This window comes from Schistocerca gregaria, chromosome 4, assembly GCF_023897955.1.
Source record: "Schistocerca gregaria isolate iqSchGreg1 chromosome 4, iqSchGreg1.2, whole genome shotgun sequence".
NCBI classification, from domain to species: domain Eukaryota; kingdom Metazoa; phylum Arthropoda; class Insecta; order Orthoptera; family Acrididae; genus Schistocerca; species Schistocerca gregaria.
The window spans coordinates 396,909,337-396,927,646 of NC_064923.1; the positions used below are offsets into that span (position 1 = coordinate 396,909,337).

General features: G+C 40.8%; 1 protein-coding gene across 3 annotated transcripts in view; it reads left to right on the forward strand.

The window, feature by feature from the left end:
* Positions 1-326: 326 nt before the first annotated feature.
* The window catches only part of LOC126266835 (uncharacterized), a 333,171-nt gene continuing 315,187 nt past the window's right edge, over positions 327-18,310 (forward strand). Inside the window, exon 1 of one of the 3 annotated variants that reach the window (XM_049971398.1) lies at positions 327-425. In XM_049971398.1, coding sequence (XP_049827355.1) covers positions 423-425 — 3 coding nt within the window. In that variant the 5' untranslated portion in view covers positions 327-422. Of the gene's footprint in view, positions 426-482; positions 534-18,310 lie in introns of those variants that run through there. The other 2 variants (XM_049971399.1, XM_049971401.1) reach the window with 2 other exon arrangements.

The following is an 18,310-nucleotide window of genomic DNA, read 5'->3' on the forward strand; positions in this document are numbered from 1 at the left end:
CTCTGTTGAAACTTAGGGAAAAACTCTATTAGCTTGGCACCCAATATATATTAATCTGTTCACTGTAAGAACGTTATACGTGTATGTTGTAATGTCACTTCGCTGGAGAGTAGTGACATGACTGCCCCCGTATCCCTCTCACGTGAACGGATTTAAGTAATAAATAAGAGAGAGAGAAGTCCTGGTGGTTTGAGCTGTATGGCTGACGATCGACTGTCCCTCAACACAGCAGTCACCCAGCTCGCACACGAGTCACCAAGCGTTCGGTTCGAAGTGCCGCCTCCCGCAGCGCCGCGGTTGACAGCCCGCGCATGCGCCGTGCGGCCAGAGCTTCACAGCGGGTGGACTGACGCGGGCGGCTCCAGTATGACGCTTGCTACTGTGCAATAAGGATGTCGCGCCGGCCGCTACCGTGAGTACACATGGTACATGTCCCCTGCATCTGTCACGCTGGCGCCGGCGGCTGCATACGGGCTGCATTGTCCTGTCAGCGACGAACCTCTTTCTCTTAAGCAGTGGCTGCATACGTATTGGTATCATCGATCTAATCCGCATCGCGTGTTTAGTTGGTATCAGCGCAGCTGTTTGCTTTCCTGCTGAAAATTTGTGACAACTTCATGCTCTTTTCCTTCACTAGCTTCTATGTTCTATATCAATCTGCCGTGATCGATGAATCCTAAAGAATTTCAACGACAACTGTGTCACTGCGGATTCGGCTTCGTCTGACGAAAGTGTGCTAAACTTCATATTAGTGCATTACGACGAGAGAATTATGAAAATGTGTTATAGTTATTAGTGTTAGGAGCGAAAAGTGAGTTTGCAGAGCCAGAAGCGCTTGTATTTAATATGTCACTATTCCTTCTGCCACAGATAAGTGAATCATGATTGAGTAGTTATTACTTTCTATCATCTCCTTCGATTCCGTTTCTGTCTTATCTACAGAGAGGTATGTAAACTGTTTCTCGTTCTGGAATACTGTTTATTCGTCTGAAGCTTTAACATGTGCAAATGACTTACGAAACAGTACAAAACTGAGCTGCGCAAATCGTAACATCATTATTTACTTCAAACTATTAAATAAAGTCCGATGGCGAGAAACGTACGGTTTCTTAAACACATATTTGTACGGTGACCAAGAACATACAATTGGAGTAATTGACCTGAATACAGAAATGTGCGGTAACCGATTCTGTGGGTTGCGAATAGAGCAAAAACGGAGCCAGATATAACTAACACCATTTAACATAGCACTGCTCAGTGGTTTCTGGGGTCTAGATGCAAATGTGTCCTTGTCAAGTCAAATTTTTCTGACTTTAATACAGAACTGTCCGATATATTTTAGTCACAATATGATTGGTAAACGTTTTTGACGCTTGCACTAAAGAACATTTTCTATATACCAGTTTCCGTAGCATAACGCCCCTTTACCACCCTAAACAATACTGCAAACGTGACGTGCTAGAATTTGCATGTGGAAAGATGAATGATACGTGGATGAAGACTCCTTGAGGGCCACAAAGAGTGAAGTACCTGGAAGCCGCTCCGTCAGATCTGTTCTGGTGTTATAAGAGCGAAACTAATTTCCAGAGACGGAGTTTCAATATGATGACAGTTTCTTGTAAAAGTTGACCAGAACTGATTTCGGCCTACTTTTTACAGTACTGCTTCTATCCACCAATCTACCAACAGCGCTCCTGAGATTGCGAAATTCTAGTCTGTAGTTGCCTAAGATTTGTAGTCTTACATTTTATCAGTTAAGTGGCGTATATTTGTGTTTCATCTTATTGGTTGGGATAAAATAAATAAAGAAAGAAATCTAACAAGCCATCCTGTCGAACACACTTGTCTTGTATGCACGTACATCAGAGGCGGAGGCTCAAATATATTGCCAGCCATCCTGACATGTTTTACGAGGTTTCCCTGTCATTTAACGTAAAAGTTTGGGTGGTTTCATTGTAAACCACAGAATTGTTTTCTTTATCCATTCTTGTCTTGTACGAGCTTGTACTCATCTTCAGTGGCTAGAAGTTAAAGCCTGTACAAAATGTTGGAAATCGTCTGCAACAGATTTTAGATTAAATGTGACGTATCGACACAGTATGAACAAAATTAAATGTCGATGAACAAATAAAAATTAAAAATATCTTATTTCATCTCGTTCGTGACATTGCGTGAAAGTTACGCTATTACATTAATGTCCTACCTGCATATATAAATTCACATATGTTTGGTTGATTCATAGCGGTAAAAGTACGATGTCACTGCCTAGCGGCATATTTTGCGACAGTATATATGAGACTACTTCCATAGAAATGTCAACTTAATGGTGTTTGCACAGAACCCCGGCATTATTCATGGTTTACCATATGGAACAGGGCGAGTTACTGATATTTTTGAACAAATAATGTTTCTGCTAACCGTAGTTCCTGCAGCCAGAAAAAAATACTGATCACCCGTCACAACTAAGCTTAAGGCAACCCACAAGCAATTTGTAGTCTTTAAGCATGAGTTACAGATAATAATAGTGATGACACCTGATGCGGCATATGCGATCAGATACGTTGTTTGTGGTGGTATTCGTAAAGCACTCAAGAAGAATGTTGGGGTGGATCATTCGGAAAGGTCACAGCCGATTTTCTTTTCCCTTGCTGTACGAAGCGACTTCCGAAAGTAAGTTAAATATACGTCCCACGCTAAGACTATTACGCAACAATAGTGCGCCTGTCGGAACTGACTATATGTTCCTGGTTTCCTGCAGACACAGTTCGGCTGCGGTACAGGTTTCTGGTGCATCGCAATGAGGGAGTGCAATGGCTCGCCAGCTGAAAACGTATTCGAAAGTTGAAGTACGCGCGGCAGTACGATTCTTGTGGACAAAACGCTTAAATGTCGCACAGATCCGCAGTAAAATTATGGCGATAAATGAATCAAATGCAAAGTGGCGTCCAGTTGTAGCGAAATAATGCCAACAATTTAACCAACGCTATACTGATGTGGATGATGCTAATCGAAAGTCTACATCCATGTGATTTCCATCGTGGGTAACCTGAAAGAACTTTTGGGAGAAAAGGACGTTCGTGCAGTGGTTACCAAGAAGTGGATTTCTAGCGGCGAGGAAATGAACGATTGGTATAACGTTCCGATCGCTGTTTACAGAGACTTGGTGACTTTGTTGAAAAATGACGCGTCTGTCACCTTGAAATGTAGCGCAGCATTCAATAAAAATTACTCAGCCTGTCTGAACAGTCTGTAACTCACTTTTTGAAGTCCCCTCGTGTATCTGCTATTACTGTAGGATTTTTTAAAAATTCAAATATGTTTCAATAGATTCGTGCTAAATTTCTTACGATATTAATTCTGTAAGCGGTTATTTTAATGTCGTTAAAGATTTGGGAGGCTGTGATTGTAACTAGGAACTGAGTACACCAGAGACTTAAATTTTATGCTACCAATATGAAAAGGAAAGGTAAATGGTCAAAACTATCTTCTTCCCGTATCTGTCCTCGTACTTACCAATTCGATAAGTTATTGCGTATATTAGTGTGGTTAGGTAATCTCATGTAAAGTTCATGTCATCTAAACTCGTAGACTGTGTATATTTTTATTGTTTCTCTCAAATACAACAGTCAAAGCATTTTGTTATGATCAGGTCAAAACCGTAACAACAATAACAACATTCGTTTTAATGTGAAATTTAATTAAAGTCGTCTCTTTGAAGGTCGGACTTTTGAATCCAGAGTCACTCATTCATAAAGTCAATATACGTAAATCATACACGTGCAATGTATGAATAGTATGTGTATCTGTACACTGTGTAGCTATTGTAATTTGTTGTGAATGAAAGCACACACGACACTAGTGTAATATTCTACAATATTTATTACTTGTTTCACAGATGTTTTCGGCTGTTTAGCCATCATTGGATAAAAAACAAAAAAAAAATGTGCGGCGCAGTCAAATTTTTGTAGGATAAAAATTTTTAAACTAGTGCACCTATAGATTTTCTGTTTTCAGCGATGAATATTATTGACGTTTGATTTGGGAATAAAACGAGGGGAATTATTTAAGTGAAAATGCCATGTAAGATAATTTAACTAAGATAAAATATGTGACACAGTAACTAATGAAATAGCCAGCAGATTACAACTGTTCTTACAAGAAAAAAATTGAACAATGAACTTTGATGACATGTTCTAAGAGTGTGACTGAATAAAATAATCTTGTCTTTAACAGGTCCTAAATTACACCTTTGGAACATGTCACCAAAATTTATAGTTCAGTTTATTTTCTACTAAGAATATTAACAATTTTCACATTTGGAAATCGGATGCTTTAGTTTAAAATCTTTGATCGTGCAAAAATTTCTTTGCGCCACATATTTATCTTTGTATTTGAGGATGATGTAATAGTCGGCAACGATTTGGGAAATAAATAACAAATATTGTAGACTAAGACACCAGTTTCGTACGTGAGTGTTTCCATTTGCAATGTATTAAATATTCGTCCAAGAACTAGGGGTACAGTCAGTTAATGCTATTACAGTTGTCTATATTTGAAGATCACATTTTATAACAGAATATTATTACAAAAACAATTTTTGATTTTTGTTTTAATTTTTTTATTTCTCATTTTTACCACGTTGATTCCAAAATTATTAAAATAATATTGACATTTTTTTCTCAGAAATGGAAGTCGTAATTATTAATAACAATGAATATTAATTGCTCTTTTATCGAAAGCTGAACTCCCATTCCACCTATACTCTGGTATGGATAGCTAACTACTACTGGGGAAAAGAAATGAAAAGTCCCAAATTACATTAACTCGCGTAACGCATATTTTATGTCGGCGATTACCGTCTCATTGTCAACATTTGAACAGTCTGTTGTCTGGACATTGCTTTGCTCTCTTGGTTTTGCTCGCATGCGGCACATGTGTAATGTACGTAACCTTAGCGCTCGTTAAAAGTGCTGGCGTCGTTTGCCACATTCTAATTTCTTCCTAGATAATGTCGTTCCACTGACTTCTCTCATAAAATATTGTGATCCATAATTAATACTAAATTACGTCCATGATACTGATGCAGTTTTACCAATTTTCTACAATATCGTCTTTCACTATTTCAATGTGTTGCTAAGAGCGATAGAGTAATAGTTATGACACAGGATGCGCATGTTGAAGGAATGAATTTCTGATATTATTATCGTTATTATACTATTCATTCTTTGATAATTTTGTATAATAATATAGAAATGTCACTTCTAAGAAAATGCAAACAGATTTGTATGTTTTCATTGTGTAGGAAAAGAATGTTTGCGTTCTAATTCTTCCATAAATCTCATCACATCTGCACACAATTCATTTCACTCATGTTAATTCACACACTCACCTTCACTCATAACATCATTGTTGCTCTTCGCCAGGCTCACTTGGACAGCACCGAATCAATCACCAAAACAGCAGTAGGAATATTGTCTACGTAAAAAAATGTTGTAAACACATTAGATACGTTCTCGAACAAAGCAACTGACTAATGTCCTTATGAATAATGTATGATTCGCTTTCCTTAAGTCCATCGATTAAAATGTATAATGATTCAACTTTCACAACAAGAGTAAGTTTTTATACGGGAATGGGGAAGAATGCGCCTACGAGAACATGTGAAACAGCTTATATGTTAGCCGCAAAATCATCTTTTGACTTTTCGTTTATCCCGTCTAGTACGGCGTCCGCTATTCCACGATTCGTAAATTATGTGATATTTTTAATTAAGTTGTGATATTGGAATGGTAGACACAGGAAATGTGTTCACTATGCTATTTTATCACTAATCGGGCAGTTCCAGTGCGCCTTTGACGGCGTGGTGTACCTGAGGGTAATTCGTTGCAGATCTCAGTAAACGGTTTCTTGTAGGTGCCAGGTGGATATCTTATCAATTCCTGATATTATTATTATTATTATTTGAGAACAGTATTTTTATTGTGACAAATAAAGCAAGGTAACCTATTAAGAACCACATTCCTGACTAAGCCGTGCTTGACCCGGATGCTTCCGGCATCTTATATTGTCTTAAGGCATTTGCATAAGAAAAATGTTGCAACTGCCTGATGTTCGGAGCGGTTAGGGAAAACTGGTTTCTTGTCTTAAAATATTCAGTTCAGAAGCATCTTTCTCCCCTCTTTTTTATATGAAAAGTTAGGCACACGCCATTACCTTAGTGCTAAAGGGCTGCAAAATACATTTGGGTTCTATTACTTTAGCTTGCTCTTTTAATCTGAAAACGTGAGTCACAGAACCAAAAAAAAAAAAAAAAAGACTTTTAACCTTCCCTACTAAGTGCGTTGCAGTGCGCAACGGCCTTTGATTTGTGCTCATTTTTTCAGTGTACGAATATACGTAGTTAGTATCTAATGGCAAACTGATGATAGTACTAAGACTGTTGGTGTGTTTGTTCCCCGTCTCAAAACGAAAGTACTCTGGAGATTATTTTTAAATTTGAATTCCATCCTATCCAATCGAAATAATTTTACTAGAAAACTCCTAGTCACCATATTGTTGTGAATCTAACGCCGAATATTGTTGTACGAGATAATGAAATTTTGCTTGAATTTTTTCTGAAGTTTTAGTTTCAGTTAAACGGAAAAAATTAAGGCTGAAGTTATTTCGAAAGTACAAAAATGTTGGTTGTCGGTGAACGATGGGGAAAGAGTCAAACTGAACTATTTTGTTGTCTGTGTTGTATGGTCTCGGTGAAACAACTTTGTTGTTATTTCGTGTTCTAGACTGCTGCCCTACGCAGATCTAATTATTTCTCAGGTCTATTTAGAAAAGGCCATTTACCTGCGAATAAAATCTTTTAAAATCATAGGGCTCACTTCGACATTACAGAAACACGCTTCTAATGTCGCACTACCACTGGCATTTTCAATTAAGACTATAGGACGTTCTTGAATCAAATAAATTCTACTGCACTGCCAGAACAGAGCAAAAGTATGCATATAACTCAAGCAATGTGAAAAATCTACCCAGTGTGCATCACATTAGGTGAAAATGAGCACAACCACAAAAGAGGACGTTTTGTAGCATTTAGGGTACGCTTAATGCAGTTCCAGCGATGATTACAACGTTTCCTTTCACATCCGTATGCTATCAGACTTTGTGTTCCGTCTCTACTGCCCACGTCTTTGATCGTCTTACTATCTATTTTCTGCAGGAACGAGGGTAAATGTCGTCATGCGTCCCTGGCGGAAGTGCCAGAACTGCAGTCTACTTCCCCCTCATCCCCCCCCCCCCCCACACACACCATCCGCCTTAAAATTACATTAGCATTACCGAAAATAAATTACATCTGTATTGATGAAAAATATTGCGCTCAATAAATTACATGTACCATAGTATTCGATGAATTACAAATTATAGGAACTTCCTAAAATATTTAAAGTAAAGGACGCTATTGAAATGCTATCTTTTCGTTTTAGAGGACTCTCTCTCGCAGTCACAGTTTTTACTCTTTGTGGCCTCGATAAACCGACATGTAAACAAAACCACAATTGTTACAATGACCACTGATGATACTTTTAAATAAAGCGAAACGCCTTTGGTTTCAACAAGAAAGCGGCAAAAACGGCGTTACTCCCTATTGTTAAATGATACAAGGGCGTGCAGAAAAGTAATGCCTCAGAATTTGTTTGACAACAAAGATTAACATTTCATATCTTTATTCCTCAATTCTGCATATGTATAACACACTTCCCCCAACGAGAAACCAGTTTGCTGATATCGTCACTGGTAGAAGTCGGAGCCACAACCTCGTCTCTGCTTGCACCGCTTCAAAGTGAAGTTATCGGGAGTGCTTTAAGTTTTTGTATCTGATGAAAATCAGAAGGGGCCAAGTCAGGACTGTACGGAGGATGATCGATGACAGTGAACCCAAGGCATCAGATTCTTCCGGATGTCGCAGCGCTCGTGTGTCATCTGGCATTGTTATGCTGAAGGAGAGGTTGCATCATATGTGGACGAACTCTTCGAATTCGATATCAACACGCTCTTTTTTACGTGTCGACGCCACCACGTTATACGCTATAATTTGGAGCCCTTTTGAGGCAAAGCTGCAAATTTGTAGACATGAAGAATAAAGATGTAGAATGTTAAATAACGCTTGTTTTATTTGAAAAGCGTGAAGAGTTTTCACATAAAAAATTCGAAGACATTATATTTTATGTAGCTCTTGTGCGAGTGTATTAAATTAAATAATATAATTTTACTTTGTAAATCATTGCACTGAGCGAAACAAACGCATCGATTAGATCACTGAAATCAAGTTCAGAAGCTGTGTCGTGTTGTATCCACAAGAAAGCCAGATTTGACTGTCCTCCTGTCTGCTGTCACCCACACTCCGCCTTCAGTAATTTTTTAAGATCTTTGATGTCATAAACATCCTCAAAGCTATTTAGATGGTTAGATATGCAATTCTTAAGTCGTATTTCGGAAATATCTTCAAAATATCTAGATGATAAGCGTGACTGGAACTTGAAAGCTGTATTTCGATAACTAGCTCTGTTGCATCAATATATCTACTTCACCTACTATATTTTGGCGTATCAGATACAGAACATCTATTTAAGGTTACGGTAATGTTACATAGTAGCCAACAAAATTTTACTTTTCTCTGTAACTGGCATGAAAGCTGCTAATCTTTATGTTCCGAATGTACTGAAAAAGAAAATGTTAATGCAAATGCAAGTTTAGGTCACGTTTTGAAGTTGTGATAACTTTACGTTATTGTCTATAAAAGCTTATGCGTAAATGTGCTTCGGTGTTGTCCCTCGGAGGAAGGCAACCACTTTGCTTGACGTTTGTAGTATATGTCGGTGATTCCCTTATTAGTGTCCTGCAGTAATCGACTATCTTTGATGCAACTCACTTTCCCTAGTATCTCGTTTCCATGCCCGAAATTTGCTGGTCGAAGCGTTCTCCGTGGTCATCGGTTACAACACCACAACTGTAAGGTAAGAAGTCGAAGTGGGACATCTTCGTGCAGTTTGAATATCTACGGACCCACGAAAATCCCTTCTTTTATTTTCGCGTCACTAAGACGTGGAAATTTTTAGGGCAAATAGAGGCAAAATTTTGTTTGAAGAGCAGAGAGAATTACGTTCCTGGATTCCACAAGTGCTTCGTGCATGTCATTGTGAGGTCCTGGTTCAAGTTATTGGCGCTTAGGCCATCTTTCTTTTTATAATGAAGTGCTTTGGCACAGCTATCCCACAGGCACAAGAAGCAACAGAAATCTGCCATTTAAGCTTGTCATTGTTCAATCGTAATAACAACTGTTTCATGTCTTCAGCATGTTGAAGTGGCTATTCCGGCGGCTATTGAGAGAACAGGGTGCAACCAACCGCAGGCAGTGGCCCACGTTGGAACAAATTATGCCTGTCGATTGGGCTCCGAGATCATTCCTGGGTCATTCCAGCGACTGGCAGCGAAGGCTGAGAAGACCAGCCTTGCAGCGTTGTCCACAAAACTGATCGTGGCACTCTGGTTGTGAGTCGAGTGGAAGAACTGAACCAGAAACTTCGGAGGTTCTGTGACAAGCAACGCTGCTACTTCCTGGACTTGCGCCATGGAATAGAGAACTGTAGGGTTCCCCTAAATAGGTCAGGTGTGCACTACACATCAGAGGCTTCTACTCAAATCAAATGGCTCTGAGCACTATGGGACTTAACATCTGTGGTCATCAGTCCCCTAGAACGTAGAACTACTTAAACCTAACTAACCTAAGGACATCACACACATCCATGCCCGAGGCAGGATTCGAACCTGCGATCGTAGCAGTCGCGAGGTTCCGGACTGAGTGCGTAGAACCGCTAGACCACCGCGGCCGGCGCTTCTACTCAGATAGCTGACCGTGTGAGGGGTGCACACAAGACTTTTGTAGAGTAGGCGACTCTTCATTTAATCAAGACATGATAGCTATAGGAAACCCAGAAGTGTCAGAGTAAGATCGTAAGAAATGCCTCCCCATACAGGTGAGTGTATTAAAATCCTAACGGTAAACTGCCGAAGCATTCGCAACGAAGTGCCACAGTTTGAAGCGCTCATGAAAAGCGGTGAAGCTCATATTACTTTTACTAGGTACAGAAAGATGGTTGAAACCAGAAATTGACAGCAGGGAGATTTTTGGGGAAAATTTGAGTGTATATCGAAAGGATAGCCAAACGGGAAACGAAGTTGGTGTATTTGTCGCAGTAGACAAGAAACTCAAATCGACAGAGGTAGAAATTGAAGCTGCAGTCTCATCTCCTGATGTAACCGAAAACTTTAGCGAAAACCTCAGCTCACTTGTATGTAAGCTCCCCAATTATACTGTAATCATCAGTGGAGACTTTAATCATCCAACGATTAATTGGGAAAATTACAATTTTGTTAGTGGTGGTCGTGATAAAACATCCTGTGAAACTTTACTAAATGTCTTCTCTGAAAACTGCCTGGAAGTGATACTTAGGAACCCCACTCATGATGGAAGTACACTGAATCTAATGCAAAAAAAAAAGTCCTTACATCTTTGAGCAAGTCAACATTGAAATTGGTATCAGTGACCATGACGCGGTTGTGGAAACAATGGTTACCAGAGTACAAAGGACAACTTAAATAAGCATAAAAATATGTATGTTCATTAAACTAAATAAAAAACCAGTAATGTCATATCTCAAATAGGAACGTGAAACTTTCAGCGCAGGGCAGGAGCATGTTGAGGAACTCTGGCTCAAATTTAAAAGAATAGTTGACGATGCACTGGATAGATATGTACTCGGTAGAACAGTTCATAATGGTAGGAACACTACATAGTACACAATCACTCTAAAGAAACTTCTAAAGACACAGAGACTGCTGTATAACAATTGTAAAATAAAAGGTATGGCTATAGACAGAGAGATGTCGAATGAAACGAGTTTGGCTGTCAAGACAGCAATGCGTGAAGCCTTCAGCGACTACGCAGCAGAATATTTTCATGTGAGCTTTCACAGTACCCAAAGAAATTCTGGTCGCATGTAAAGGTTGCTAGTTGCACCAAAGTTAGTGTCCAGTCTCTAGCGAATGAGACAGGAACTGAAATTGTGGGTAGCAAAACAAAAGATGAAATGCTTAACTCCGTTTTAAAATGTTCCTTTGTAAAGGAAAACCCAGGAGAATTGCTGTAATTTAATCATCGTACCACCAAAAAGATAAATGAAACAAACATTAGTGTCAGTGGTGTAGAGAAACAGCGGAAACCATTAAAATGGAACAAAGCTCCAGGCCCCAATGGAATCCTTGTCAGATACTAACTGAATTTGCGGCTGAGTTAGCCCCACTTCTAACTCCAATTTACCGTAGATCCCTAGAACAAAAAACCGTGCCCGATTTTTGGGAAACGGCACAGGTCACACCCGTCTACAAGGAGGGTAAGAGATGATCCACAACACTACCGTCAAATATCCTTGACATTGATTTGTTGTAGTATCTTAAAACATATTCTGAGCTCAAATATAAAGTAGCATCTTGAACATAATGACCTTCTCAATGCCAACAAATAAGGATTTCGAAACATCTATCACGTAAAACTCAACCCGAACTTTTGTAATACGACATACTGAAAGCTTGGATCAAGGCAATCTGGTAGGTGCAGTGTTCCTTGATTTCCGAAAAGCATTTGACTCAGCACCGGATATACTCTTATTGTCAAAAGTACGATCGTATGGGGTATCAAGTGAAATTTGTGACTGGGTTGAGGACTTTTGGTAGCGAGGACACAGCATTATATCTTGGAGGGCGAGTTATCGTCAGATGTAGACTTCGGGTCTGCCCCAGGCAAGTGTGTTGGGACCCTTGCTATTCATATCGTACATTGACTTGAAGACAATATTAATAGTAAAACCAGGCTCCTTGCAGATGAGGCAGTTATCTGTTATGAAGTACTATCTGAACGAAGCTGTATAAATATTCAGTCAGATCTTGATAAAATTTCAACCTGGTGTAGAGATTGGTAACTTGGTCTAAATGTTCAGGAATGTAAAATTTTGCACTTCGCCAAATGAAAAAAGTAGTATCCTATGACTATAATATCAATGAATCACTGTTGGAATCGGCCAACTCATCCAAATACTTGGGAGTAGCCCTTTGTAGGGTTATGAAATGGAATGATCACGTAGGTTCAGTCGCAGGTAGAGGAGGCGGTTGTTTATTTGTGTAATACTGGGGAAGTGCAATCAGTCTACACAGGAGATTGCTTACAAATTACTCATGCGACCGGTTTGAGAATACTGCTCAAGTGTGTGGTACCCATGCCAGATAGGACTAACAGTGGATATTGAACGTATAATGAGAAGGTCAGCACGAATGGTCATAGGTTTGTTTAATCCATGGGAGAATGTCACAGAGATACTGAAGGAACTTGAAGACTGACGTATAATGTCCCGAGAAAGTCTGTTAACAAAACTTCAAGAACTGTCTTTAAATGATTTCTCTAGGAATATACTACAATCCCCTATGCATCACTCACTTAGGGATTGTGAGGATAACATTAGAATAATTACCACACGTGCAGATGCATACAAAAAATCATTCTTCCCGCGCTCCATAAGTGAATGGAACGTGAAGAAACACTAATAACTGGCACAATGGGACGTACCCTCCGCTATTCACCTCACGGTGGCTTGCAAAATATAAATGTATATGTTGTTATACATTTCTTTCATGCAAGGTACATACCCAATCAGAATCGATGATAACACGTTGCCGTTATGCAGGAGCAAACACTTGAGACTTACTGTGGAGAAGTCGATGAACAGCCTCCACTGATCACCGTAATAGTCAGTGCCCACAGTTGCCATTACTTCCTGCACGTCACTAAAAAAAAATACCAAATTGTTTTTAGCTTCGAAAAGTAGAAAGAATGGCATATGGTGGTTACGGAACGCAGCCACATTTACCGTATTATCAGGACAATTCCACTGTTGAAGTCTCGACAGCAACAGTTCAGCTTTAACCTTTCGGCAATTCCAGATCTCTCACTATGTTATCAAGTTTACACTGTGTTGCCAATATACTTATCATTACATACAAAATCACGGTCTTTCGAAGAACTGGATTTGGAAGGTGATGGTTCCGCTCTAGTTTCACTACTGCCCTCGTCGCTATCGCAATCAGGTGGGGGAAGAACAAACAGGCAGTCCTTTTCTCCGTGAGGCATTGGTCGCATGATCGACTATATGTTAGGATATGTGAAGGAAGACTTTTACGTCCTGAAATTACCATGTGTTAATGGAGTTGTAATACAAAAGTAACAAGCATTCACATGGTTTGATGGTTCTCGCCAGATCATAGTTATAGCAAAACCCATGCAAGATGATCTACGATACAGCTTGGAATGAAGACTCGAGACACCAGATATGCAACATACATAAAGATCTCAGGGCTTTTGCTGGTCCCCTATTTCACAATCAAAGCACAGTCCATACACCGTCCCAATATCCGACTTCATTGTCCTCGTTTGCGATTTCAGTGTAGCCTGTCCGAAAACGTAGCAGAAATTGTCAACACTGTTTACGCATTTGTGACGCATATTGAATCACAGGAAATGAAACGACCACACGCACTAAGTACATTACAGTAACATGTTCTTCCAGCAGACGAATAGAACACAGCTTGGAATAGACTGAAAATAGGCTTAAAGGAAATATGCGCAGATCATCCCTTCCTCTTCCCCCTGTTACTACGAGCCCGGGTTAAAAATAGCTACAAAATGCACAATTGCCTGAAACTTCATCACCATCAGCGGGATTTCGAATCCTGTATGGAAAGGGACTGACAATGAATGCTAATAAAATACAATTAAATGCACCCTCCTCTTTTAAGTTGGAGACGAAAGCTATTTTGAGTTTTTCATTGTCATTTTCGTTATCAGCGTGGTCGGTATAGTTAACAGACATTTATTTCATCGTATTTACATTTTCACTGTTGGCTAATAGTATTCATCAGCCACAAAAGGCTTATTCTTGAATTATTTTTTACACTACTGGCCATTGAAATTGCTACACCAAGAAGAAATGCAGATGATAATCGGGTATTCATTGGACAAATATATTATACTAGAACTGACATGTGATTACATTTTCAACGTAACTTAGGTGCATAGATCCAGAGAAATCAGTACCCAGGACAACCACCTGTAGCCGTAATAACGGCCCTGATACGCCTGGGCATTGTGTCTAACAGAGCTTGGCTGGCGTGTACAGGTACAGCTGCCCATGCAGCTTCAACACGATACCACAGTTCATCAAGAGTAGTGACTGGCGTATTGTGACGAACCAGTTGCTCGGCCATCATTAACCAGACGTTTTCAGTTGGTGAGAGATCTGGAGAATGTGCTGGTCAGTGCATCAGTCGAACATTTTCTGTATCCAGAAAGGCCCGTACAGGACCTGCAACATGCGGTGGTGAATTATCCTGCTGAAATATAGGGTTTCGCAGGAATCGAATGAAGGGTAGAGCCACGGGTCGTAACACATCTGAAATGTAACGTCCACTGTTCAAAGTGCAGTCAGTGCGATCAAGAGGTGACCGAGAAGTGTAACCAATGGCACCTCACACTATCACGCTGGGATATACGCCAGTATGTCGATGACGAATACACGGTTCCAATGTGCGTTCACCGCGATGTCGCCAAACACGGATGCTACCATCATGATGCTGTAAACAGAACCTGGATTCATGCGTAAAAATGACGTTTTGTCATTCGTGCACCCAGGTCTGTCGTTGAGTACACCATCGCAGGCGCTCTTGTCTGTGATGCAGCGTTAAGGGTAACCGCAGCCATGGTCTCCGGGCTGATAGTCCATGCAGCTGCAAACGTCGTCGAACTGTTCGTGCAGATGGTTGTTGTCTTGCAAACGTCGCCATCTGTTGACTCATGAATCGGGACGTGGCTGCACGATCCGTTACAGCCATGCGGATAAGATGCCTGTCACCCCGACTGCTAGTGATACAATTTCGTTGGGATCCAGCACGGCGCTCCGTATTACCCTCCTGACCCCACCGATTGCATATTCTGCTAACAGTCATTGGATCTCAACCAACGCGAGCAGCAATGTCGCGATACGTTAAACTGCAATCATGATAGGCTACAATCCGACCTGTATCAAAGTCGGGAACGTGATTGTACGCATTTCGCCTCCTTACACGAGGCATCACAACAACGTTTCACCAGGCAACGCCGTCAACTACTGTTTGTATGAGAAATCGGTAGGAAACTTTCCTCATGTCAGCACGTTGTAGATGTCGTCACCGGCGCCAACCTTGTGTGAATGCTCTGAAAAACTAATCATTTGCACATCACAGAATCTTCTTCCTGTCGGTTAAATTTCGAGTCTGTAGCACTTCATCCTCGTCGTGTAGCAATTTTAATGACCATTAGTGTAGTTACATAGCAAAACGAAGCAATCGAAACTTGGGAACAGCAGAAGTAGGAAGCAGCGTTGCGAAACAAGTGCACTGTTTCCTCATAACCAGGTTAGCGGTAGATGTGTGTTCGGAAGTGGTCGTTCTTTTATGATGGTGCTTGGACGAAGTGCCACTGTGACAACAGCGTGGTTTACTAATCACCGCGGACCGAAGAAAGGTTTCTTCTCATCGGTAGGAGACTGGATCAGGGTGGGCAGGACAACTCACGTACCTTGGCAGTAATTCTTATATCATCTTTCTTTGTTTTTGTTTTCTGTCGGTTTTGTGGCTCCTTGTGGCGGCGCCCTTGGCGGAATCTACCCCGCCACCCCTTCTGTACGGCTCTGCACCGGACAACAAATGACGTAAGCTCGGGATACGACCCGCATAGGGTCGCCAGGTGTCCGACCTTAGTTGGACGTGTCCGGTTTTTTACGGTCGTGTTCGGCCAAACATACAGGATGATTTTTTTACCGTGTACAGACTCTAGGGATTGATCGACGAGGGGATACGTAAAAAAAAGATCTAATGAACTTATGTCCGAAAATACCCGGTGGAAAAATTCACTTCGTATAGAAGCCCGGCGTGTCCGGTTTTTGTTAGTTTTACCTATGAAAAAGAGAACGCACAATTACGACCCGTTCCAATATAATGACGTAAGCTCGAGAAATAACCGTGAGTAGGAATAAGAAGATATACCGTAAAGATATACACACATACCAACCAATGCTATTTTTTCCGTCCCATGTTCTTCTCAGTAGGCCGAACGAGCCTGTTACAATCATTCCAGGCGCAGAGCGAGCGAGGCAAAGTAGAACGTGCCGAACAGTCCTGTGCCAATCCGACACGTCTTCATGAAAAGTGGACAGCTTGTTTCAGATTACAGCATAATGAAGAGTTTTACTTGGAATTACTGAAATTGACACAATGTTACTTTACAATTTCAAGCCACAATGCCAATCTCGAAGGAGTGTTCTCTTTCATTAACGCCCGATGGACAATGGAAGGCAACAAATTTCAAACCGCCACAGTTCAAATGGTTCAAATGGCTCTCAGCACTATGGGACTTAACATCTAAGGTCATCAGTCCCCTAGAACTTAGAACTACTTAAACCTAACTAACCTAAGGACAGCACACACATCCATGTCCGAGGTAGGATTCCAACCTGCGACCGTAGTGGTCGCGCGGTTCCGGACTGAAGCGCCTAGAACCACTCGGCCACTGCGGCCGGCAAACCGGCACAGTCACAAAGGTCATACTACTCCTTAATTTAAAATTATCCTGTCAAGAGCTTCACGAAATTATTTCCAAGAAAAATAAAGTTTTTCACATGTAGATTGAAATGGGATATATTATTTGATTATGGTACTGTATTTATAAGTCTAACTGAAATGTCCAAAGTTATCCAGTACATTTTCGTTTTCGATTCAGAAGACTGCAGAATTGTTTATTTTGTTTAGTAAAGAACTTTTAGATTTTTTATTTGACATTAGGTTATGTTAAACAGAAGACTGAGAACTTCGTTGCTGTCATAAATGAGAAGGTTGATCTCACAAAAAAATACCTTAATTGATTGCTAATGCACGATTCAAAGTATCAGCTAACTGTATTTATGTTTCAAATAGGTAACTCAGCTTTTAGGACAAAATGTCCTGCTAAATATAACGCTGAAGACGGCTTTTCTATTTTTTGACCTGGCAACCTTAGTCCCGCTAATACCGCCTCACCTTGTCAATGTCCTCAACTAGCCGAGGAAGAGACTTCACAAGTTTCTTTACGTATGGCATATGTGGGCGAGGGCATTCTCTGATGGTTATATTACGTAGAGATACCAAACTGAAATGGACTTCCGCGAGGTACTTGGCTCCAAACGTCTACTACATGAAGTTCCCTACGCAATATCTCTCGGAAACTGGTTAAGACGGATCTACATTTACTGATAACAGTAATTCCTGATGGGTTTGAAGCCGACCACAGATACTAAGATACACGGTAGGGACCGCGTGCAGGCGAGCTGTGGCGAGGCGCACAAGGAAGACAGGCCGTGACGAGTACGCCACAGCGCGCGTGACACTACAGGTCTTAAAACCACTGCCACTTGCCGTCTACCGCGGGTAGCTATTTCAGACGAATTTAGTAACTCTTGACTGCGTATTTAAATGCTGGAAAGTTCTCAATAGCACAAGACAAAATTAATGCCTTTATTGGGCGCCTTTTCAGTTAAATATTCATTTCCCGTGGACTGTGTACGGAGCCTAACGAAGTGTGGCGGACGAGCTGACTAGTGTGACGTCATAAGTTCGTTACAGGGCCCTTATATCTCCTTGACCCCGGGCTGTGTGCTGTGAAGTCACCGTGAACCCTCTCGCCACATCGCACTGCATTGAAGCTTATAGGCACACGATGTATACATGTTTGACTCATACACGGGCATGAATCTGAGATTATCTGCTGTCGTTATTACAACTGGTAACTGCGCAGCAAACCATGATCCCTACCAAGTATTTTAGTACCCGTGAAACCGACAGTAAGTAACAAGGGGTGACAATCGTGTTCGGTGCCTGTCGGTTCGGTTAGGATCCTGCCACTTTGTTTATGCCGCGTTGTATGGCTACGATTGGTACATCATTCCCTGTACACAAGCTGGACAGTCTGCGCTGATACACCAACGATTTTGGCTAATCACGCACGCTGTGATCAGGAGCACTGATCCCATATAACCATCTGGCACGAACAAACCATTTGATTAAAACACAAATGAAAACAATGAAATGAAAAAAGTGGAAGATCACATGGCCTCCAGGTACGACATCTGCATAATATATGTCC